The sequence below is a fragment of the Bos mutus genome, chromosome 27 (genome assembly GCF_027580195.1).
Source record: "Bos mutus isolate GX-2022 chromosome 27, NWIPB_WYAK_1.1, whole genome shotgun sequence".
Taxonomy (NCBI): domain Eukaryota; kingdom Metazoa; phylum Chordata; class Mammalia; order Artiodactyla; family Bovidae; genus Bos; species Bos mutus.
The window spans coordinates 5,238,372-5,263,797 of record NC_091643.1 but is presented as its reverse complement, the minus strand read 5'-3'; the positions used below and the strand labels follow the sequence as shown (position 1 = coordinate 5,263,797).

The window sequence follows — 25,426 nt, the reverse complement described above, 5'->3', positions numbered from 1 at the left end:
TTTCATATCATAACATTCATTGATTTTTCTTTTTTTCATTTGATAGCTCTGAAGTCCAGAGGGGATCAAAGGAACTTGCTGAAATGTGGACTCATCACCTGCAGACGAGCCCCCAGAGGATGCCGCCCGCTGGATGCTTCCATCTGGTACCCATGGGGCTGGTGACCCCATGCTTGCTCATCGGGAGCTTAATTATGAATGAGGGCCCAGCCCAAGGGCCTTCATGATGGCCTCTTGGCAGATACCACCAAATGACCTGGAGGCAGAGGTTCCAGGGGCGGTTGGTTCAGCAACTCAGGGATGCCGTCAGGGCCTGAGTTTGTCTGTCTGTCCACTCCTCCATCCACAGAGCCTGCTCTGACCTGTCACTGACCTCCTTCAGGGCTGAGAGGACCTGTGGGCACCTGTCTCCCCGTGCACCTGCGACAGAAGGCAGGACACTTCTAAGCATGAGTCTTTTGTTTTAGTAATTTTATTTTGATAAAATTTCAAATTTGCTGAAAAGTTGCAAGAATGGTACAAGGAGCTCCTTCACGGTGTATCCCTTCACTCAGACTCATAAGGTTTGATATTTTTCACCTCTCTGTTCTGTCTCATTTCTCTGTCTCACACACATACACCTACATACACACACACACACACACACACACACACACACCCTATCTTTTGAACCATGGAGAGCTAGTTGCAGATACTGAGAATAAGAACATTCTCTTGTTCATATAACAAAAGCGCAACGATCAAAGTCGGGAAATTTAAAGCAGACTCAATTCTAACCTACGGTCTGTACTCAAATTTCAATAGGCGTCCCAATAATGTCCTTTATGGATAGTTTCCTTCTGCTCCAGCATCTTCAGGATCACTTAGCTGTCGTGTCTCAGTCATTCTGTCTTTCAGAATCTTAGCGTTTTTGAAGAGTACTACTTAGTTTTTTTTTAATTGGGTTATTTGCTTTCTTATCATCGAGTTTTCAAAGGTTTTCTATTTCTACATTTAAGTCCTTATCAGATATGTGATTTGTAAATATTTTCTCCTCACCTGTGGCTTGTCTTGTCATTAGTTTCACAGTGTCTTTGGAACAGCAGACATTTCTGATTTTGATGAAGTCTAATTAACCATTTTTTTTCTTTTATGGATCATGAGCATGAGTCTTGAACTCTTTCTCACTGGGCCAGCCTAGGTTACAAGTTCACCATGAACCAATGATACTGCCTGGAACAGAATATACTGGTGGCTTGAGTCCAGTGAATTGATCCAACCCTGATGTCTTCCCTGAAGTGTAGAAACCCAAGAGGTAGAAAAGCCCATTTAAACCCTGGGCACAGTTAGGAACACGCTGGGCAGGCCACCAAGAAACATCCTCAAGTCACAGCTCCCAGGGGAGAGCTGGGCGGCCAGCTGCACACCCTCAGTGTGGGCCCTCCTGGCTCCAGGGACCTTCTGCACTGGCACCGGGCCGCATGTCCCAGTTCCAAAATCCAAGAGCCTCTGAACAACACGAGTCTTCAAACCCCACTGTCAAACTGTGGCTTTCTGCCCCACACTTGTAGACGGGTGTGTGCGGCTCAGCATCTCCAGAGCCACATAGACCACCCCGCCCAGGGCCCCACGAGATCCCCACGGGATGCAGGGCAGGTGGGCAGATTCCACTGATTGTTCCCCCTGGCACACACCCCTGCCTCTTCCTCACACCCGCCCAAGCCAGGGCATTGGTCTGGCATGTTCCTGCTCTCTTCATTGAAAGCACCAAGGAGAACCCACAAGCAATGACTTTTTGGTGCTGTATTCCCTCTGCCTGCGTTAAAGCACGTCTACTTCAAAGCCCCATAAGCGGATGATTCTGGACCACTCATTTTTAATCTATTCACATGTTCTCTTCTGAATTAATCAAGTGTATAATTGGAGGAGGGGGTGGTGGGAAGGAGAAAAGCTGAATCGAGTTTGGAAAAGTGTCAATGTGCCAAATTTCTAAATGTTTCTTCAACAGCAAAAGTTTGGTACTCCCTCCCCTCTGAGAAAGGGTGCATTATTTCTACTGCCTCTGCCTCGTTTTATTCTCATCAGTAGAGGCAGAGCTCTTTATTCCTCCTGTCAAGCCGGAGGAATGGTCTCCATGTGGTTCTAGGACACGCTCGGGTTACCAGCAGAGACACAGAGTCAGTTACGAACTGCCCTGGAATACAAACACGACACCCAGCTCCTCCCCTTTCACCAAATGCCACTCAAATTTTATCTGAAAACGCCCAGTTTTCTATTTCCATGCCATCTCTGTTGACACCTAACCATGGCAATAAATCATTAGTGTCATGTCTGAATTCCACATGCTGATGTCCTCCACAACTTGATTTTGGAGGCTGAGTCATCATATTTATAGATAAAGCAAAGAGAAAAAGAATTTTTGAAGCTCCACTTACATTCTTTGGACATCCCCACTTCAAAGCACTTCTGGAGTCGACAGTACTGGCATCGATTCCTGGTGACTTTATTAATAACACAATTCTTATCTCGGTGACAAGTGTAAATCATGTTCTTCTGAATACTTCTGCGGAAAAAGCCCTGCGGGCAAGTGAAAAGAGGAGAAAATTAAGCAAGACTACCGAGCTTCATGAGAAATCAAAGTCAACCTTATCAATGCATTGACTGCTCGTTCTGAGTAATGAAGTGATGGCAGCAGAAAAGTTAACTTATTTAAGCCTTAAAATCCTTGTATCCTTGTGAAATATGATAGTCATATTCATAGTCTCTCCCTTTGCTGCAAAGCAGAAAGTTCCTTTTAATCAAAACTGGACATGACTGTTATTATCTTGCTAAAAGAAAATGAATGCCTTGGGAAGTACAATGCACAGCTGACGTTCCTCCAGAGAGGCTTAACTTCCTAAGTGGTTCCCACGTTGGCCAGAGTGACTTCAGGTGAGTCTACTGTCAAGAAACCCAACAGAAGAAGCATTCAATTTGCAGAAGAAATTATATGCTTCATGAAAGAATCAGGTCTTTTCAAAGGTGTCCTCTCCAATTCCTTTTACATATTTAGCTCATGTAACCATATTTAAAACGTGACTTAACTTACAGCGTGTTTAAGAAAACGTGACTTAACTTACAGCGTGTTTAAGAAAAGTATTAGCCACGGTTGGAAACAAGGCAGAAAAATGACACTTGGTCATTTAATGGCGTATTAGAGTTGTGTTGTCCAAAAAGGTAGCTGTTAATCACGTGTGGTCATTTAAGTCAAAATTGATGAAAATTAAATAAAATTACTATGATAATCTCCACGTCCATCCCAGTTCAGTGGCTGAGTAGTATCCCACTGTATACATGGACCATAACTTCTTTATCCATTCATCTGTCAGCGGACATTTGGGCAGCTTCCATGTCTTGGCTATCGTAAACAGTGCTACAATGAACATGGTGGGATGTATCCTTTTGAACCATGGTTTTCTCCAGATATACGCCCGGGGTGGGACTGCAGGGTCCTATGGTAGCTCTATTTTTAGTGTAAGGAGCCTCCAGCTGTTCTCCACAGTGGCTGCACCAGTTTGCATTCCCACCAGCACTGGGAGGGCTCCGCCTTTCCTCCACACCGTCTCTGGCATTTCTTATGTGTAGACTTTTTGATGATGGCCACTATGGCTCTTGTGAGGTGCTACCTCATTGCAGTTTTGGTTTGAATTTCTCTAATAATTAGCGATGTTGAGAGTCTTTATTCACATGCCTCTTGGCCATCGGTATGTTTTCTCTGGAGAAATGTCTACTTAGATCTTTTACCTAGTTTTGATTGGGTTCTTTTTTTTATATTAAGCAGCACAAACTCATTGTCAATTTTGGAGATTAATTCCTTGTGGTTGCTTTGTTTGCAGATATTTTCTCCCATTCTGTGTGTTAAAAATTAAACAAAATTAAAAATTGACTCCTCACTTGTACTAGCCACATTTCAAACGCTCAGCAGCCACGTATGCGCGGTGCTCGCACAAAGTCTGCATGCGCGGCACTGACTCATAAACTCACCCAGTCATCCAACGGTTTCAGGAAACGTAACTGTAACTTACTGCTTATTATTGACTGCACCCTGACTCTGTAAAGACTGTAGAAGACTGGTAACTTAAGAATCACATTGGTCTGTTACAGATCCAAAGATTCCTGCCCAGCTGAGATATAACCAAAGATGACTGTTGTGTTGCCTTGCAGGCATTGACCAGGTGTGTCTAACCTCGCCATCTTATGCCAGCATTCTTCTTTCCCGTCACTGTATCAGGTACACTGTCTGTCTGTGCAGCTACCTACCGAGGCGTTTGCTCATATCCTTCTTTGAACCAATTTGTCCTCCTCCTCTTTTCCTCATTAATGACAGTAAATCCTCAATATGTGTTTACTGCATATTTGAATAAGTTACTGTTTATTAGGGCTTCCCTGGTGGCTCAGAGGGTAAAGCGTCTGCCTGCAGTGCGGGAGACCCGGGTTCGATCCCTGGGTCGGGAAGATCCCCTGGAGAAGGAAATGGCAACCCACTCCAGTATTCTTGCCTGGAGAATCCCATGGGCAGAGGAGCCTGGCTATAGTCCACGGGGGTCACAAAGAGTTGGACACGACTGAGCGACTCCACTTTCACTGTTTATTAACTTTTGGGTGTTACAATTTGACCGAAGAAGAAATTTATCTTGATTTTTTGACACTCAGATGAAAAAAATCAAACTTTAGGCTCCAGGAGCACAGGGTCCCCGCCTTCCCCTCTCTGCTTACCCATCTTCCCACACAGCTCTGCAGAGAATGGGAAATTGAGTGATGCTTGTTAACACGCAGATGAATGAATAGTGACTGACGAGGAAACCTGCTGTCTTTTTCCTCTTCCAATCGCCCATCAGTAACCTCTCTGCTGCTAGGGGCAATAAACGCAAGGAGTTTTACCTTATCAATTGTGATGCAACTTTTACCTACATCAGACACAATTCTCCTGAACCTAAGAAACACGCCACCCAACGTGCTGAACCGCAAATAAGACTCACCATTTGAGTTCACCTTTCCCTGCAGTACACTAACAGCACTCCAGGAGCCAGAACTAAAAACCTTCAAAGCTAAAGCACAGTGGCCAAGAAAGCTCATGTAACACACATCATTTAGGATATGTACGTGGGCACCCTAGAATTTTAATGTCTACATAACATATTTTCACTGGCATGGTTAAACCATAAATGCCTGGAAATCTTGTTTAAGGTTGCAACTCCTGTCACATCCCAGATACACACATTTTTCCAAGAAAACATAGTTTATTTTTGTACCTCTGGAGCTACAAATATGCTCAGAATCTAAAATAACAGGCTATAAATACTCTGCAACTCTAAGAGAATCTGTGCCCTATGGTCACTTCAAATGTATCTTTTCCTGCAGAAAATATTAATACATACAGGACACTTCTGGCTGCCAGATGTACAAACCCTATTTACAAACACTTCTCTGCTCTACTGCCAAGAAACACTGACACTTGGAAGATCCAGTCTCTGCAGGCATGAGGCCAGTGAGGTGTGGACAAAGGTGGCCTCCTCCGTTTATTAAAAACCGAATATTCAGTTCGGCACATTCTTGGCGAGGGAGCATGGAGGAGAGGAAACCAATCTCATGACACCGAGATGGAACAAGAGAGGCTTAAGAACGTTATACATCACTGATTATCCAGGGAGTGAGGCTCAGCGACAGTGATAGCGGTAACTAAATAGGACTTCTTAGTTTTCCAAATCAGAGTTTAGGCTGCGTTTCAGAAGGGGAATCTGAGTTTCAGGAAATTATTTCCACCACGACAGGACACTTGCTGGCTAGGACGGATGCTCTCAGGTACTTTTGCACACGGGCTGGGTGAATGGAAATGCCCGTGGCAGCCACAGAGGGGCCTGTCTTGTCCTGATCTCCCTCCCCTGCAGTAGGTACCGTGAGCTGTCCGGTAAACCTCATTTCCACTGCTTGGAGGATCTCATGTGTGCATGCGTGTGGGTGGCACCATAGCCCCGTGCCACCAACATTTTAATCGACCTAATGTTTTTATCTAGGTTGAGACTTCTTTTATTTCTAGCATTATTTAAAATGAAAACCTTTAACCTCTGGCTCAATTCAAAAGCTAGCACTGTCATTAAATAATGAGAGGGATGCTGCTGCTGCTGCTGCTGCTGCTGAGTCACATCAGTCGTGTCCGACTCTGTGCGACCCCATAGACAGCAGCCCACCAGGCTCCCCCGTCCCTGGGATTCTCCAGGCAAGAACCCTGGAGTGGGTTGCCATTTCCTTCTCCAATGCATGAAAGTGAAAAGTGAAAGTGAAGTCGCTCAGTCGTGTCCGACCCTCAGCGACCCCATGGACTGCAGCCTTCCAGGCTCCTCCATCCATGGGATTTTCCAGGCAAGAGTGCTGGAGTGGGGTGCCATTAATAAACAGAGTGAAGTCTAGCAGAACAGTAGTCAGGACTTCCCTGGTGGCACAGTGGATAAGATTCCGCCTGCCAGTGCAGGGGACATGGGTTCGATCCCTGCTCTGGGAAGATCCCACACGCTGCAGAGCAACTATGCCCACGTGCCACAGCTGCTGAGCCTGCGCTGAAAGCCTGTGCTCCTCAACAGCAGCAGCCACTGCAGTGGGAAGCCAGCGCACAGCACTCAAGGGTAGCTCCCTGCTTTCCACAGCTAGAGAGAAGCCCACGTAGCAACGAAGACCCAGCACGGCCAAAAATTAAATACATTAATAATAATAAAAAAATAATAACCATAAGTGATTTCACTCTTCCTGGATCCGGGTTGTGCTAAGGACTTGGAGTCCAGCCTCCTCTCTTCTGGCAGAAAAGGGACACAGCAAGACTGAGGACGAGATCAGCCCTACCTTGAGACTTTCCTTCGAGGGACTGAGAGATAATAAACACGTTTCTCACTATGTGACTCAATGAGGTTTAAAGCCAGGAATCTGTCCCACCTAAAATTGAGAGCCTCGTAATTTGAGAATCAAAAAACTGTAGCCTCTCCCACAAAAAAGCAAAACAAAAAAACTGTAGCCGAAATTTGTCATATGTAAAATGGGCTTTAGAAATATTGAGTTCAAACAGAAACAGATTCATAGACTTTTAAAATAAACTTATGGTTACCCAAGGGGAAGGGAGGGACAAATGAGGAGTTGGGGATTAACACACACACATGTATAAAATAGACAATCAACAAGGACCTACTCAGAGCACAGAAAACTCTGCTCAGTAGTCTGTAGTGACCAGTACGGGAAAAGAATCTGACAAAGAGTGGACACACGTGTGTGTGTAAATTTGTCACTTTGCTATACAGCAGAAACTAACACAACAGTGGGAATCAACTAGATTTCAACATAAAATAAAAGTTAAATTTAAAAATTCTTTAAAAAGTAAAAACAACAAAACATTTCCATAAAGTAGTACCAAATTCAAGTGTGGTAGTTCTTGCAGCCGTGGATGGGTAGAGACACACGTCCAGGAGAAGAGGCGGAAAAGCCGAGCAGGTCCAGGTGAAGGACTCCGTCCTCTTCCTCGGAGGTGCGGCCGCAGGGGAGAGGGGAGGCGGGCAGGGCCCTGGAGGGGAAGCTGAGGGGTGGCCTGGGGAGTCCCCGCGGGGAGCTGGGCCCACCCATCCCCTCAGTGAGGGGCTGGTGGCTAAGTCCCGGGACCCTTCCCAGGTGTATGTTTCTGAGATCCCCAGTGGGTCATCACAGCAGGGAGGGGCACGCTGAGACAGCTTGAGGGCGAGGATGAGGGGGCTTCCGGGGGCGCAGCAAACAGTGAGGAGGCGGGGCGTGTGGAGACAAAGGACAGACAGACCTTCCACCTGCAGGGCAACAGCCGCGGCTCCTTCAGACTCACGGACACAGAGGACAGCTCTGTGGCGGCCGAGGTGGAGGAGGGGTGGAGGAGGGATGGCCCCAGAGTCTGGGATTAGCGGCTGCAAACCTCTATATGTAAGATGGATGAACAAGAGCCCACAGGATAGCACAGGGAACTATATGGAATACCCTGCGATAAGCCATCACGGAAAAGAGTATGAAAAAGCAAGCAAGTGTGTGTATACCTGGGTCACTGTCGTGCAGAAATTAACACAACATTGTACAGCAAATATACCTCAATAAAATGAATGAGAAAAGCGAAGCCAGAAACAACTACGATTTCTTAGGACTGGCTTTGGGTTTAAAAGATATCAACCAGAGGGCTTTCAGATGGCTTCAGCTTTCTCTTGGAGTGGAGACCTCAGCTCACCTCTGTGGGGACCCGGGGCGGGTGTCTGTGGCCAGACTGAGGCTGCAGTGCCAACCCCCGGAACTGGCTCAGTCGCCAGTCACCAGTTAGCCTGAGGACCTGGTTTTCTGCCACGAGGTCAAGCAGGCAGACCTGCATCACAAACTGAGTCAAGTGTTTCCTAAGCATGGGTTTTTCAACCTTTCTTACTTCACGCTCTTCTATTCATGCTATCAAAGAATGAGGGTTCAACCAAAAAAAACCCCTCCCAACAATTAGAACTGGACATGGAACAACAGACTGGTTCCAAATAGGAAAAGTACGTCAAGGCTGTATATTGTCACCCTGCTTATTTAACTTCTATGCAGAGTACATCATGAGAAACGCTGGACTGGAAGAAGCACAAGCTGGAATCAATATTGCTAGGAGAAATATCAATAGCCTCAGATATGCAGATGATACCACCCTATGGCAGAAAGTGAAGAAGAACTAAAGAGCCTCTTGATAAAGTGAAAGAGGGGAGTGAAAAAGTTGCCTTAAAGCTCAACATTCAGAAAACTAAGATCATGGCATCCGGTCCCATCATTTCATGGGAAATAGATGGGGCAACAGTGGAAACAGTGTCAGACTTTATTTTTCTGGGCTCCAAAATCACTGCAGATGGTGACTGCAGCCAGGAAATTAAAACATGCTTACTCCTTGGAAGGAAAGTTATGGCCAACCTAGATAGTATATTCAAAAGCAGAGACATTACTTTGCCAACAGAGGTTCATCTGGTCAAGGCTATGGTTTTTCCAGTGGTCATGTATGGATGTGAGAGTTGGATTGTGAAGAAAGCTGAGCGCCGAAGAATTGATGCTTTTGAACTGTGGTGTTGGAGAAGACTCTTGAGAGTCCCTTGGACTGCAAGGAGATCCAACCAGTCCATTCTGAAGGAGATCAGCCCTGGGTGTTCTTTGGAAGGAATGATGTTAAAGCTGAAACTCCAGTACTTTGGCCACCTCATGCAAAGAGTTGACTCATTGGAAAAGACTCTGATGCTGGGAGGGATTGGGGGCAGGAGGAGAAGGGGACGACAGAGGATGAGATGGCTGGATGGCATCACCAACTCAACAGACCTGAGTTTGAGTGAGCTCTGGGAATTGGTGATGGACAGGGAGGCCTGGCATGCTGCGATTCATGGGGTCGCAAAGAGTTAGACACAACTGAGTGAGTGAACTGAACTGATGGTAGAGAAGGCCACATAGGCCTTGGAGCCATTTGTGAGCCATCTGCTTCATATCTTAGTAATAACCACGGAACACCCACGTCCTACTCAGATTTTGTTTGTCTTCCTTTAGGGATACAAGGTGCCCTTGTACTAACTGACCTACTATCTACAGGACATAAACAATCATAAATCAGAAGGAAAGGTAACTGTCTCTTGCAAACCTAAATATTTTCCTATACCTAAATACTTAAGATTCCTAATTCCCTTGACGAGCTAGTCAAATGTTCCAAACCTACAAAGGACAAGGAAACAGGAGGCCCATCTCACCCTCTCCTTTATGGTGGTTTAGTTGCTTAGTCGTGTCTGACTCTTGTGACCCTGTGAACTGTGTAGCCCACCAGGCTCCTCTGTCCAGGCAAGAATACTGGAGTGGGTTGCCGTTTCCTCCTCCAGGGGATCTTCCTGACCCAAGAATTGAACCCAGGTCTCCTGCATTACAGGCAGGTTCTTTACCAACTAAGCTACAAAGGAAGTGGCTAAGAATTAGGCTTTACGTACAATTATATATAATGTCTTGTTCCAAAAAACTACTAGAAGTCTTCAATGAATTTGGTAATGTTGCAGGTTACAAAATTAATATACAGAAATCTGCTGCATTTCTATAAACTAACAACAAAAGATCAAAAAGAGAAATTCAAGAAACAATTCTATTTACCATTGCATTAAAAAGAATAAAATACTGAGGAACAAACCTACCTAAGGAAACAAAAGACCTGTTCTCTAAAAAGTATAAGATGCTGATGAAAGAAATCAAAGAAGAAACGAGCACATGGAAAGATATACCATGTCTGTGGATTGGAAGAATCAATATTGTTAAAGTGAGTATACTACCCAAGGCAATCTATAGATTCAATGCAATCCCTATTATATTACCAATGACATTTTTCACAGAATTAGAACAAAAAAAAATCTTAAAATTTATATGGAGTCCCCAAAGACCCAAATAGCCAAAGCAGTCTTGAGAAAGAAAAATGGAGCTGGAGGAATCAGGCTCCCTGACTTCAGACTATACTACAAAGCTGTAGTCATCAAAACAGTATGGTACTGGCACAAAAACAGAAATCAATGGAACAGGATAGAAAACAGAATTAAAACCACGCACCTATGATCAATTAACCTATGACAAAGGAGACAAGACTACATAACGTTCGAAAGAGAGTCTCTTCAAAGAACGGTGCTGGGAGTACTGACAGCTACATGTAAAAAAATGAAATTAGATCATTCTTTAACACCAAACACAAAAGTAAGCTCAAAATGAACTAAAGACCTAAATCTGAGACTGGACACTACAAACTCCTAAAGGAAAACATAGGCAGAACACTCTGACATAAACTGCAGCAATATCTTTTTCATCTCCCAGAATAATGGAAATAAAAATAAACAAATGGGACCTATTTAAACTCAAAGCTTCTGCACAGCAGAGGATACAATAAACAATAAACCAAAAAGACAACCCACAGATTGGGAGGAAATATTTGCAACTGATGTGACTGACAAGGGATTAGTCTCCAAAATTTACAAACAGCTCATGATGTTTAACAGCACAAAAACCAACAGTTCAATCAACAAGTGGGCAGAAGCCCTAAATAGACATTTCCACAAAGAAGACATACAAATGGCCAAGAGGCATATGAAAAGACGTTCAACCTCACTAATTATAAGAGAAATTCAAGTCAAAACCACAATGAGATATCACCTCACACCAGCCAGAGTGGCTACTATCAAAAAACCCACAAATAGTAAATGCTGGAGAGGGTGTGGAGAGAAGGAAATCTTCCTACACTGTTGGTGGGAATGTAAATTGGTGTAGCCACAAAGGAGAACATTATGGAAGTCCCTTAAAAAACTAAAAATAGAGTCACCATACGACCCTGCAATCCCACCCCTGGGCATATATCTGGAGAAAAACATGATCCGGAAGGATAAATGCACCCCAATGTTCATCGCAGCACTGTTTATAATAGCCAAGACATGGAAGCAACCTAGATGTCCATCAACAGAGGAATGGATAAGGACGATGTGGTACATATATACAATGGAATATTACTCAGCCACTAAAAAGAATGAAATATGCCATTTGCAGCAACATGATGGACCTAGAGATAGTCAGACAGAGAAGAAGAAATATTCTATGAGGTCCCTTATATGTGGAATCTAAAAATAAATGATACTATGAACTTGCTTACAAAACAGAAGGCGACTCACAGACTTAGAGAACTAACTCATGGCTGCCAGGGGAAGGGACAGCTGGGGAGTCTGGGACGGACGTGTACACACTGCTGTATCTAAAATGGATAACCCTCAGAGACCTACTGTGCAGCACGTGGAACTCACGTGGCAGCCGGGAAGGGAGGGGAGTTTGGAGGAGAATGGATACCTGTATATGGATGTCTGAGTCCCTCCACTGTTCACCTGAAGCTGTCAAAGCACTGTTAATTGGCTAGGCTTCAAAACAAAATAAAAAGGTTTTTTAAAAAAAGAATTAGACTTCACAATATTTTTGCAAAAAACAATGGCCTGTACTTTGTGTAATGAATGATTATATATAATGTCTTATCTTACAGAATGGTTCCCAGTGGGAGCAGGGCTGTGATTTTTGACCCCTAAGCTGAAACTCCAGTACTTTAGCCACCTCATGCGAAGAGCTGACTCATTGGAAAAGACTCTGATGCTGGGAGGGATTGGGGGCAGGAGGAGAAGGGGACGACAGAGGATGAGATGTCTGGATGGCATCACTGACTCGATGGACATGAGTCTGAGTGAACTCCGGGAGTTGGTGATGGACAGGGAGGCCTGGTGTGCTGCAATTCATGGGGTCGCAAAGAGTTGGACACGACTGAGCGACTGAACTGAACTGAAGGGATGTTTTTGTTGTTATAATGTACATGGCTGGCAACTGGTGAATAGACGCTAGAGATGGTGCCACACACCCTATGATGCCCAGGACCCCCTCTGACGATCCTCCCGCTGAAGACTGAATGTATCCCCCAGTAATTCCTTCACTCAAGTCTACCGCTCAGTATGATGGTATCGGGAGGTGGGGCATTTGGGAAGCACTTAGGTCATAAAGGTTTGTTGTTGTTGTTAAGTCACTATGTTGTGTCCAACTTTGTGAACCCAAGGACTGCAGCACACCAGGCTCCTCTGTCCTCTACTATCTTCTGGAGTTTGCTCAAATTCACGTCAATTCAGTCGGTGATGCTATCTAACCATCTCATTCTCTGCCGCCCACTTCTCCTTTTGCCTTCAGGCTGAGCACCGAAAAACCGATGCTTTCCAGTAGTGGTGCTGCAGGAGACTCCTGAGAGGCCCTTGGACAGCAAGGAGGTCAAAGCAGTCGATGCTAAAGGAAATCAACCCTGAACACTGACTGCAAGGCCATAAGGGTAGAACCCTTTAGGAAGACCCCAGAGAGCTAGCCTGCCCTTTCCGCCCCCATGTGAGGGTAAAGGGAAGAGACATTCGTCCCGGAAGCAGGACTTCACAAAACTCTGAATCTGCCAAGAGCCTTGATCTTGGATTTTCCAGCCTCCAGAACTGTGAGAAATAAATGTTTGTTGCTTATAAAACAAAACAAACAAACAAAACTCTGACTTGGTCACTTACTGTCTGTGTGACTCTGCACAAGTTACACCAAGGCCTCAGTTTCCCCCTCCGTAAAATGGGGATACTGAAAGCGCCTACTTCATAGGCCCACTCGGTGCCTCTGATCAGGAAATGCAAAAAGTGTTGGTACGACGCCCAGCACACAGCAAGGGCCTGATGAATGGCAGCTCTTGTTCCTGGCAAAACCTCTTTTTCCAAAGCTTTCTTCTGGACAGTTTCCAATATATATCTTGTGTTTAAAATAAAGATATCCAAATAGGACAGAACAGCGCTGTGAATTTCTGGACAACACGGGCTACTGTGGGCAGGCAGCCTCGTGACTCCCAAGACCCATTCATAATCCACTCACTCAGGGCCGTTTAACTGGGGTAGAGGTGGTGGGCTCTCCCGGGGCACACCACGACGGCAAACGTGGATACGGACTGCCCTTCTCCAACCTACCAGGAGTGAGAAGTCAAGTGAACCAAGCAGTAGGGAAGCAGAAGAGCCCAGTACAGTGCCTGGCACACAGCGGGCACACACAAATCGAGGGTTTGCGATTGACATCCACACGCTATCGTGTATACAATAGTAACTAGTAAGGCCCTGCTGTACAGCACAGGGGACTCTGCTCAAGACTCTGGAATGGCCTATCTGGGAAAACTCTTTAAAAGAGTGGATCCGTGCATATGTTTAACCGAATCACTTTGCCGGACACCTGCAGCTACCACGACCTTGTAAATCAGCTACAGTCCAATAGGGTTAAAACACTGTGGGTGAGCAGAGGTCGCGGTGAGGAAGGACAGGGAAGGGCCAGCGGTGCAGACTGGCAGAGAGGTGAGTGATGGGCGTGTGTGTGCAGCCACAGTGGGGACAGGGAGCTGATGGGCAGACGGGGTCAGGTCAGGAAGGCCAGGCCAGGCACTTGCTGGAAAGGAACTCCCTCTTCTGTGCAGGCGAGGACCAAGGTCAGCAGTGTATTCTGCCAAGCTGGGCACCACTGATTTCATCCTGCATTAATTTAACATATAAAGGAAGCTGAGTGCTGAAGAATTAATGCTTTTGAACTATGGTGTTGGAAAAGACTCTTGAGAGTCCCTTGGACTGCAAGGAGATCCAACCAGTCAATCCTAAAGGAGATCAGTCCTGAATATTCATTGGAAGGACTATGCTGAAGCTGAAACTCCAATACTTTGGCCACCTGATGTGAAGAGCTGACTCATTGGAAAAGACCCTGATGCTGGGAGAGATTGAGGGCAGGAGGAGAAGGGGACGACAGAGGATGAGGTGGTTGGATGGCATCACCGACTCAACGGACATGAGTTACAGTGAACTCCAGGAGATGGTGATGGACAGGGAGGCCTGGCTTGCTGCAGTCCCTGGGGTCGCAAAGAGTTGGACATGACTGAGCAACTGAACTGAACTGAAGCAGATCATCGAGCTCTGGGTATCATGGGGCCAGGGGGTGGGAGGGAGCAGGGATTGGGGAGGTGGTTAGTGTTTGGTGGGGGCAGAGTTTCAACCTGGGAAAGAAAAATTCAGAAGATGGATGATGGTGAACATTATACAACAGTGTGAATGTACTTAGTGCAGCTGAACTGTACAATCAAATATGGTTAAAATAGTATGTTTTATATTACATGACTTTTACCACAATAAAAAAAAAATCATTATTTAAGAATACAAATACCTAAAGCCCTTAGGTTTGAGCAGGAACGTAGGCCAAGAATCTCTGATTTCCTAAATGACAGCACAATCAGCTGACTCCTGCTTAATCCTCAAGATGATTTTGAGAATTCACAATGCAGTGTTTTGGATGGAAGCTGCTTTTTCCGTTTTAGAGCCCCTTTCGTCGGGTTTAACAAGTATAGAAAGTGTCATGATCTCTGGAAGAAAGGCACGAAGTTAAGCCTTTTTTGTTTTTCCGAAAAAAAGGCAACTTGTCCCCAAATTCACCATAAAACACATTGGGCCAGGAGAAGTTCATCCAAAAGATAGCATGGGTGTCACACGTGTTTGCACTGGGCTTCAGCGGAGTTGATTTCTATCCCGTGCAAAGTTCAAAAGGGTGCTTCCTCCTTCCAGAGTGAGAGGAGAGAGAGAGAAGTGAGGAGTGTTAGTCATCATTTGTCGCTCTTTAAAAGGAATCGACTGTGATCCCAGCTCGATCCAAGAGTAGCAAGCAGGTGGCTGCCCCAGGTGGGCATCCCCCGGGCCAGCGAGCCTGGCACAGAGACTCGGGCTGGCCAAGCACAGACCTGCAATTCCCATTTCTAGCCAGAAGCAGAGGAGCTGCCAGTGGGAGGTGAGGGTGGAATACTCCCATCGCAGCTACTTTGGGAAACGCGGCTTTCAGACCAGGAAACACGTTGCCTTAAACAAACAAAAAACACCCTCTGGACTGAGTAGAAGTCTATGCGTGACAACGTCTGAGAAGTTATTAATAGCCAGATTTGGGGGGAGAAAGAGAAAAGTGAAGACCTTTTCACCCCACTGAAAGACAATGGTGAGAGGGAGGGAGAAAGTAGAAAAACAGCCCGCTGTTTTGATGACAAACAGAGAGCTTCCTCCCCCGCGGGGAGGCTGGGCACACAGGGGACCGAGATCACTGGCCGGCCAGGCCGGGGGCCGCTCTGCGCCACCCGAGGAAAACGCCGTGGGAGCCACGCTCCACACAAGAACGTCGTGTCATGCCAAGGGGCACGGGCATAGAGCCATTCATTTTTTTTGTTAAAAAATAAAAGCCCCTGCCAGGGCAAGGCACCACTACTGGGAATTCAGCAAAGGTGAACGGGTGTCCACGTGGAGGTGGACAGCCTAGCTCCTAGGAGGCCCCGAGCCCCACGGCGCCACTTGCCTGCTCCTGGGAAAGCGGCCTCTGAGTCCTTCCCCTTGACCACGTCTTTCAGCCCCAACACTCTCCTGCCAACTCCCTCAGACCGGAAGTCTCTTGAGCACACTGACTCTTGTCCAGGTTAGAAAGACAAGCCTTTATTTTGGGGGTGATGGGCAGACAGGGTCAGGTCAGGAAGGCAGACAGATAGCCCAAATGGTAAGGAATCTGCCTATAGTGCAGGAGATCTGGGTTCAATCCCTGAGTCAGGAAGATCCCCTGGAGCAGGGCCTGGCAACCCACTCCAGATCTTGCCTGGAAAATCCCATGGACAGAGGAGCCTGGTGGGCTATACAGTCCATGGAGTTGCAGAGAGTCAGACACAGCTGAGTGACTAACACTTGCTTTATTTGGGAAGATGCCTAGAAAGATGGTTCTTAAGAAGGCAAAGACTACAGATTTAGCAAAAACCTCATCTCTGTGGGAGCCAGTCTTTCCAGAAGAGGGTGATTATGGCCTTTTCCTGGACTTTGTTAGGCGAGCCCCTGAGAGCTCAACCCCTGTTAGACCCAGAGGCCAATGCTCTCAATCCTTCTAATCCCCTGTTAATTAGAACTCCCCAGGAATACCAAGTTTGCAAAGGTGGCCTGGGTTCCTAACTGGAACCTGAACTCACAACACCCAAGATTAAGGTTTCAACTTCTAGAGTCTTCCACGTCCCAGGACGGGCACAGAGCCAGTGCATTCAGTCCACAATGCTCTTTATTTTAGAGGAACATGATCTGGGGAAGAAATGCCACTGGGTAAAATGAACTGGGACTAACAAGTAAGAAGAGTTTAATTGATTGGACAAAACGTCTTTCAATTTAGGTGAAAAAAAGTAGCTTTTTATATTTCCAAAGCATGATCTTGGATAAGAGCTTTTGAAAGTGCTCAGCTGTCATATAGTCTGGTTGATTATTATAAACCCGTGCTACGGGTAGGCAATCTATCAGGTTTGGGGACCAACGATCACAAACAAGATTTGAGGAGGAGAGTTTCACAAGACAAGTAAACACTACCAGTTAAACCGGCTGTTTTTAGAAGTGTACGCGTGTCCTGGGCGGCCACACAGAGCCCAGCCCTGGAAGGGTCTTGCCTTTGGTTTACTGCTCTGCTGCCACTGTCTGGAACTTCTGGACCATTTTTGAAAGGGAGGTGAGCAGTTTCATTTTGCCTGGGTCCTGCAAACCAAACAGCCAGTCCTGGCCCTAGAATACCATCTCCAGCAAAGGTCTCTGACTTTCTTCCTCCGTGAGGACCTGAAAACCTTCTCCTCTGGATGACCTCAAGGCTAGCTGTAAGACTGCAGATGAGACAGAATTAAGCAGTCCACCACCAGGATGCTTTAGATCTCCTGGGGATGCTTCTGGGCAATTCAATGGCTCCAGAAAGAGCCAGAAGGGAAAACCATTCAGGAGGTATTTGATGTTCTACTTTGGGCTTTATTTCCCGCTTGGATAAGGGACTTTGGGAGGGACCTGGGAGGGGTAGAAAGAAGACGGAGAACTTTCTCAGAACTGAATAAAATTTCCTTCCAGATAGCACATACGTTTAGGCGCAGTCTCAGGAGGGAATCTAGAAGCTCATCCATATGCCTCCTGAATGTGCCAACTCCTCCTTGGGAGCCACCAAGAGAAAGAGTGAAGCAGAAAGAAGCTGAAGAATATGAGGCCCTACAGTTACTCTGTTATCCAAAGGATTTCTGTACAGCAGGTTAAGTATTACAAATACAGTATCTTGAGGACCACTTCCCCACTTCGCAAGAATCTGAGTTGAGACAGTAGAAAGAAAAACTGTAAGAGAATAAAAAAAAAAAAATTCCTCTAAAATGGATGATTTCACTGGGCTCCACATAGCTTTCTTTAAATCTGGTCTTGAGAATTTACTTTAAACCAACCAAAGACATCTGTTTTCTAGATTACTTGGGTCAGTTATTTTGTGCCCTTCCACCATGAAACCCATAGTTACCGATTTATCATCAGGATTACTCAAAATATAACAGGGCAAGTAGCCAGTGCATTTTAAGTTTTAAAAATCTCAATTCTTTCTCGGAGAAAAACCGCACCAAAATAGGTCCTCGGCCACAGCCCAGGAGTTAGCAGACCCAGCTGCTTTGCAAATTACTAAATCTCCTCTGGACCCAAGTTCAAGATCTTCATCTGTCCCGAGGACGGGGGAAAGGTAAGCAGGAGGAGCAGCCAAAATGTGCTTGAAAATACATAAATTCTTCACAGAGGAGGATGAATTTTTAAATCTCTTTTAGAAGTGTGGTATGCAACAAGCCACCATCAGCAAGCCAGGACTTGCTCTGTCGTGATATGTGGGCTGGTGACAAGGTACAGCTCCGTGTATCACACCCTTCCAAGGCCTCTCACAGACACCCATAACTAGGAGGTGCCGGTATTGTTTTGTGTCGTGAAGAGGGACCTAAATTAGAACAGAAAAAATAAAAACCTTTGACCAAAATTTCTTGTACTTTTTCCAAGTTGATTTTTGGGGCTAGTCAGGGATCCTCTTGCTGGAATTTTTCCACACTTATCATTGTGTGTGTGGTTATGTCCTGAATCTGGCGTGAAAAGGAAGAAGTCATAGAGGATGTGTGGGCAGGAGGGGAAGCAGGCCAGGCCTTCCCATTGAAGTTGGCAAGAGTCTGATGGCTGCAAAATAAGGCATTTACTGGGTGTGACCTTCGGCTTCTCCGCAGCACTGACGCGGCCCTGTCACTGCCACCGTCTCCCAACAGGCAGCTTAAGCCCCAGCTCTCAAAATGGATTCAGTCCTGGTGTGGAACAGCCACGGTGACTCCAGGCTGAGGCCTGCTATGGCACCATACCCCAAATCCACGCCCTCTGAACATCCAGGTCATCACCGGAATGGTCTAGACCCCTGCCTGTCCCCTAAAGCTGCCCAAGTCCCTTTTCCGGGCCCCCACCCCGAGTGCACGCCTGCTGTCCTCTGAGCCTTCACAGTGCTGTTCCCTGCAACTCAAGATCCCTTCCCTGCCCTTTAGTTCACGACACGGCCCCTCAGAGGGTCAGGCACCAGGGACTCCCCTACGGCCACAGCAGCACACCCTACTAGGACCTCCACCCCACACTGCAGCGGCGGGTCCTCACGGCATTCGTCAAGTCAGGAAGCCTTTCACGCGGCATCTTAATCATCTCTGTGACGCAGCACGTGCAGCTGCTCGAATCAAAAAGTAACGCAGTGCACCCCGTGCTCATAGCAGTCAGACATGGAACAACACGAATGTCCATCGACACAGGAATGTGGTACATATACACGGCGGAAGATCACTCAGCAATAAAAAAGCATGAAGTAATACCATCTGCAGCCACATCGATGGTCCTGGGGATTATGATACTAACTGAAAAGTCAGACAGAGAGAGACAAATATCGTATGATGTCAGGTGTATGTGGAATCTAAAATAGGACACAGATGAACCCGTCCGTGAAACAGACACAGAATTGGGGACACAGAGCAGACCGGCGGCTGCCAAGCAGGATGGGGTGGGGAGCAGTGGAGTGAGAGTTTGGGGTTAGTGGATGTCAACTATTACATACAGGATGGACACTCAGCAAGTCCTGCTGTATAGCACTATATCCAATACCCTGAGATAAACGACATGGCAAAGAATATTAAAAAGAATGCGTGTATGTGTATAACTGAATCACTTTGCTGTTCAGCAGAAATTAGCGCAACACTGCAAATCAACTGTACTTCCGCAGAAAGATAGCATGGTGGCAAGTTATTTCGCTTTTTAAATATCATATGGAGATTCCATGTAGAAGCAAATGGAAGGCAAGAAAGCTCAGCATGGAAACTGAAATTCAATAAATATAACCACCAACCAAAATTTTCAAGATTGAGGAAAAAGAGAAAGGAAGTTATATTTTCAGTGTTATTGCTGTTAGTCGCTCAGTGGTGTTCACCTCTTTGCGACCCCGTGGACTGTAGCCCACCAGGCTCCTCTGTCCATGGGATTTCCCAGGCAAGAATACTGGAGTAGGCTGCCGTTTCCTTCTCCAGGGGATCTTCCCAATTCAGGGATCAAACCTGGGTCTCCCACATTGCAGTGAAACTCTAGTATTAGAAATTCAGACAGCAATACCAACTTCATGATTTATTCCAAATTCCTTTCTTCCTTATTCCAAATTAGTAAGAAATCGGCTCAAATTTCACCCTAGCTCCTCTTTCTTGATCTTTAAAATTAAAGTTGCAATATTATGTCAGCACAGTGCCAAGACCTGAGACTGAACAGGTCCCCAGCGCAAAAGGTAAAGTTCTTTGAACAGCATGAACTCGTCTGCAATTAGCACATTACAGCTCCCACCCAAGCACCTCGAGTTATAAAACGCGCTTCTGGAGCTGCAGCTCTTGGAGACCTTGACTTCTGTGCCTTCCGTGCCTGTTTTATAAGAGAAGATTTGGCAGAACGCACACAGAGCACGTTTTAAGTGTTACCCTTCTCAGCTTCTCCATTTCATCCTGGCTTTCCGATGATAAAAGGAGGAGCAACCTTTTGACTACACGGGAGAGGGCGGGAAAACCGGTCCCACCATAAAGGGGGCACCTGCCAGTTCTCAAGTGCTCTCCAGTTTTCAATTAAAGGCAGCTAATGAATGCAGGGAGACACATTTTATTTTTCCTAACAGAGCCCTTATTTTTAAACACGTAGCTTCATTTTCCAAAACTGCTGGCTTTAGACAGAAGAAACACACATCCTGAATGAAAAACTGTTATGTTCTCCTGTTTCCTGTATCAAAGGGACATTTTCCTCCTCTGTGGCTATGTCCCTCTGTGGCTGGGAGGGGGTGTGGTGTCGTCCCTGCAGTCGGAGCCCGCGTTCCCCGCCAGCAGGGCACCCCAGGGGGCTCCAGGGCGCTTCACTCACATCTGCTCTTTTCAGATGACCATTCCATGGAACTTCCTTTACCCTTCCAGGCTTTTTTTTTTCCCTTCCCAGGACAAAGTAGATAACTTGGAAGGGTGTGTTTATTTGGAACTCATCTAAAAGAACTTTTCCTCTCTCTTAAGCAGCTGCCTGGACACAGAATTTGGGGAATTATTTTCCTTAGATCAAACAGGACTCAACACTTCCTTGGCCACAGCTGACCTTCTTCTTTGGAACATACACGCTTTCAGGATTGGTATTTTTATCCAGAGTTTTCTCAAATGAATAATTAGGAGATGTCCACAGGCAGGTGTAGGGAAAAAAAAGATCTTGGGCCCCTTAGCTGGTCCAAAAGACCTGGGACCACCACTGAGCGACTTTCTGTGAAAAGTCGAGCAGTTCTGTCTCTCTGGGACCACCCCTGTCACCGGACTTGGGGGATCTGGACTGGGGCGCGGGGTGGGCAGCAGGGGTCAAAGCTGTGGGAGAAATCCTCAGGGCTGGAGAAGCTGCCGTGAGTCACGTGACTCCGGTCAACTGAGATTTAACGTGTCAATGGCGGCAAGGAGACAAGACAACATGTAGAAATCCCTATTTGTTTTAACATCATCTTAAGCTTGCTGGGTGCACCCAAAGCCGGACGCATCAGGACTGAGCCTCGCACCTCAGTGGGCATGAGAACAGGACCAGGCAGCAACCTGAAAGAGTCGATGCTGAATTCACCTGTAATTTCAGGTTTCCAAGTGGCTTTTACGAGGTTGCTTATCCCAAGCATCAGAGCGTCAGCTCTTTGAATTTTTAATGTTCATCTGCGCGATGCTCCACCAACACCCCGAACCCAATCATGGCCTCATCTTGTTATCTTAATGGGCTGGGGCGGGAGGGGGAGATAGGGTGTCCTGCCGCCCGTCCGCATTTGGTGGTGTCCTCATTTACAGATCGAGGAAGAAAGTGCCGACCGTGAATTATTTAAAGTCTATTGTATCAGTGTGTGTTCTGTAAGCATTCACTACCGGCAAAGCCGCCCGATTAGTTTTCACTTTTAATTGTGCTGATACCTTATCTGCCTGGTTGAAAGTGGAGAGTGGTACGTGACACCGCCTCGCACGGTGAGCACTGGAGAGGCCACGAGGTCTAGCGTTGAAAGCCACACTCACCCACTTAGTGAAGGTACCTTCAACACGCTGCAAGGATGAGCCATCCGGAGTCACTATTTTCGTCTGTTCTTTAGTCGTAAAGTCACATCTGACTCTCTGTGACCCCGTGGATGGTAGCCCACCAGGCTCCTCTGTCCATGGGATTCTCCAGGCAAGAATACTGGGGTGGGTTTCCATTTCCTTCTCCAGGGGATCTTCCCCACCCAGGATCAAACCCACCTCTTCTGTTATTGGTTAGGCAGATTCTTTACTGTGGAGCCACAGAGGGAGCCCCATTTTTATCAGTAACGTGTGTCTATTACTGTATCAAACACCAATGAGGGCAGGACAGAGCCTGGTTGCTTAAAAAAAGCTCTCAGCTGAGGAAACCAGTGAGGTACCAACCGCAGAAAGGCAGCCGTCCCAGGTAAGCAAGAAGGGGATCACCAGCACCCCCTGCCTCTGCCATCAACCCTCAGGTGTGTCTTAAGACGAGAAGCATCAGAAGACATCACGGCTGGGTATCCTTGCAGACTTTGTCCTAATCCGAAAAAATATTTAGAGCAACGAAAATATATTTAAATGATAAACTTACAAATTGTGACTGGAACTTGAATGAAATAAGACTATTCGTGAGACGCAAGGATTTACGACTCAGAAATTCAAAATTAGAGACTTCCCTGGCGGTCCAGTGGTTAAGACTCTGGGGCGAGGACTCGATCCCTGGTCGGGAGACTAAGATCCCACGTGGCACAGCCAGAAAAAAAAGAAAAGAAATTCAAAATGAGCCCTAATCCTTCTCCTCAAATGCCCACAGGTACTGGGTATGTCGGTATGTGATCCAAAAGAGTCTCACCGTTATCGAAATGTAAAACATCCCCTGCAGACACAGCAACTCAGGGATTCATTTGGGCGAATCCACAGGTGACCAGAGTAGTTCTGATGCAGTTTACGAAGCCAAAGACTTTTCACAACTCGTTAGCTCTTGTATCCTCAGCACCACATCCAGTGCCCCGGCTGGCTTTTGGGAAGTCTTTGTCCATCTGGATGGGTGGAGGGTCACGTGGGGCAACGACTCAAGTTTGCCAAACTGAGACACGCTGGGGCCTGGGACCCTTGGCTGCAGTGCCTACACCTGGACACACCTCGCCTCCACCCACAAAATACAAAGAAACCATCAGGGCCTAAAAATAACCGCGTGCATGGGCAACTGGGGCAAATTCTGGATAACAGGATACAAAAAAAACAAAAACCCAAATGCCACTTGTGAAGACCTGGGAGCAAAAGCAGGGTATGTCCCCTGCCCCAAAACCACCGTGGGGTGAGCAGACCACCTCAGCCACCCCTCCAGTCTGACCCCAGCCACACCCCGACCCTCATCCTGTATAAGGAGCAAGTGGGCAAGGGCACCCGCCACATGTTCTCACTGCCCCCCTCTGCAACAGGGGCCTCGGTAAAGCTTAGCCCGACTTTCCCATTCTGGCCTGGAGTCAACTTCTACTGATCAAGGAGGACAAGAACGCTGGGCCGTCACAAAACGACTCTGCCGGAGCGGAGGGTTGGCTGAGAGAAAAAGGAGGAAGGCCTTGGGGGGTCTCGGATCTGCCCTGTATGGACGCCAGGAACCCTGGCGGACCGCCGAGCGACTCTTGCAGTTCCGGTGCACACATCTGAAATCACCTCGCCCTGCCCTCCAGCTCTGATGTCTGAGATTTCTGGGAGTCTGAAGGAGAAAACACAGGGTCCCCCCACGTCTCCAGCCTAAGCTCAGGTTTCTGCCTTTTGTGGGACGGCTCTGCTTTGCTCAGGAGAGAGCTCGAGTCTCCCAGACATGGGTTCTTCCCTTCCCCAAGTCAAAAGCCAGCCAACAAACAACTCCCAGCAAAACAGCCAAGTCCAGAGCAGGATGCACAGATGAGCTGCGTCACGCATGGCATCTGTGAGTTTCCTTTGCACACTGTCAAAGGGCATCTGTGGCAACCACTCGGGTGAGAGCCCTAAGTCAGCCCCCCACACAGTCGGTACCCTCCTCGCCTGGCATCCCGACTGGGCATGAGCTTGGGAATGAACTCTTGCCCTTCCCAGCAGCTTCCCGGTCATCACCTCGAGTCAGCCAGCACGCAAGGGGAGCGGCGGGCAGGAATGTTCTGCCTCCGCCCCGAAAGGGAACCGGCAGAGGGAGAGGCTCCTGCCTTCCTTTCCATCTGGTTTCTCCAATAAAATGGAAAAAAAATAAATGGAAATGAAAAGTAGACAATTAAAAAAAATTACACTTAACTTCCTTTTGCTAATGTCTGTAAGATGATTTTTGTTTTTTGGCCTGGCAGGAGATTCCAGATGGGCCGTATAATGACTATAATTTAATACAAAAAACCGGAGTTCAAAGCAACACATTTTTCCAAGTCAGAAGGTAGTGGGTTGTCTCACACTGTGTAATGCAAAACACCGGGACGAGTCATGGCATTTCTGTTCTTATTGCACATTGGCCTTTAAACCTAATCTCGGGGCGGCCAGACCCGAAGCCATCAAACCAGAAGCTGTCGCCCTCCGACATGGGCCGGCACTGGTGCGTGCTTGCCGGAAGGGCCAGAGACACTCACCACGAAATGTGTTTTCCTCCGGGCTCTCAGGATTTATACCACCAATTAAGGCCATAATGAGTGCCCCAAGTTGACCTCCTAGGAGCAAGAATTAATTAAGCACAGTATTTCTTAGTAAAGAATGACACTTCTCCCAACAAGGAATAGAAGGGAGCCATATTTTCTGATATTACCATGAGTCCATGAACCATCCTTCACAAAAACAGAATAATCCCGGAACATGGCTGAGTTTATGCTTTTAATTTGGTAGTAAAAGAAAACAATCTTTACTTTTATCCTTATTTGTGGGGGGGTGGGGCAAAAGAATGTTTTGGGCATAGTGTGTGTACATGAAGCATAAAATTATTTACATTAGTAGTATAAGGTCACTTCTTTTAATTACCAACATCAAGACAAAAGAAGGAAGCCAGGGCTCACATTTCGAATCTCCTTTCCAGCTTTCAAACGTGAAGAGTTGTGTGTTGAAACTATTTGCTCCCTGAAGTTCTTACGCGTCCATAAATTCTGTAATCGAGTTTGTTTTGTTTTTAAAAAAGGTTAAGGCTTTATTTTGGAAACTAACTCTTAGATGGTCTAATCTTGGGGTTGGCAGACTCCTTCCATAAAGGGCCAGATGTAAACCTTTTGGGCTGCGAACCACAGTATCTGTTGTAAAGGCTCAAGCTGGCCGTGGCTGAGTGGAAGCCATGCAGACAATTCATAAATGAGGGAGCATGGCTGTGTTTCGAGAAAACTTACCCATGCACACTGCATCTGAATTTCCTATCATTTTCACGTGTCATGAAGTATTCTTTTATAACTTTTTTTTTTCCAAGCTTTTCAAATGCAAAAACTATTCTTATCTCTG

General features: G+C 46.6%; 1 protein-coding gene across 8 annotated transcripts in view; it reads right to left on the bottom strand.

Moving 5' to 3' along the window:
• Positions 1 to 25,426, bottom strand: part of RARB (retinoic acid receptor beta) — a 447,193-nt gene that overhangs the window by 99,949 nt on the left and 321,818 nt on the right. For 7 of the 8 annotated variants that reach the window (XM_070364222.1, XM_070364220.1, XM_070364223.1 and 4 more), the window contains exon 3: positions 2,415 to 2,556. In XM_070364222.1, coding sequence (XP_070220323.1) covers positions 2,415 to 2,556 — 142 coding nt within the window. Of the gene's footprint in view, positions 1 to 2,414; positions 2,557 to 4,734; positions 4,754 to 25,426 lie in introns of those variants that run through there. The other variant, XM_070364225.1, reaches the window with a different exon arrangement.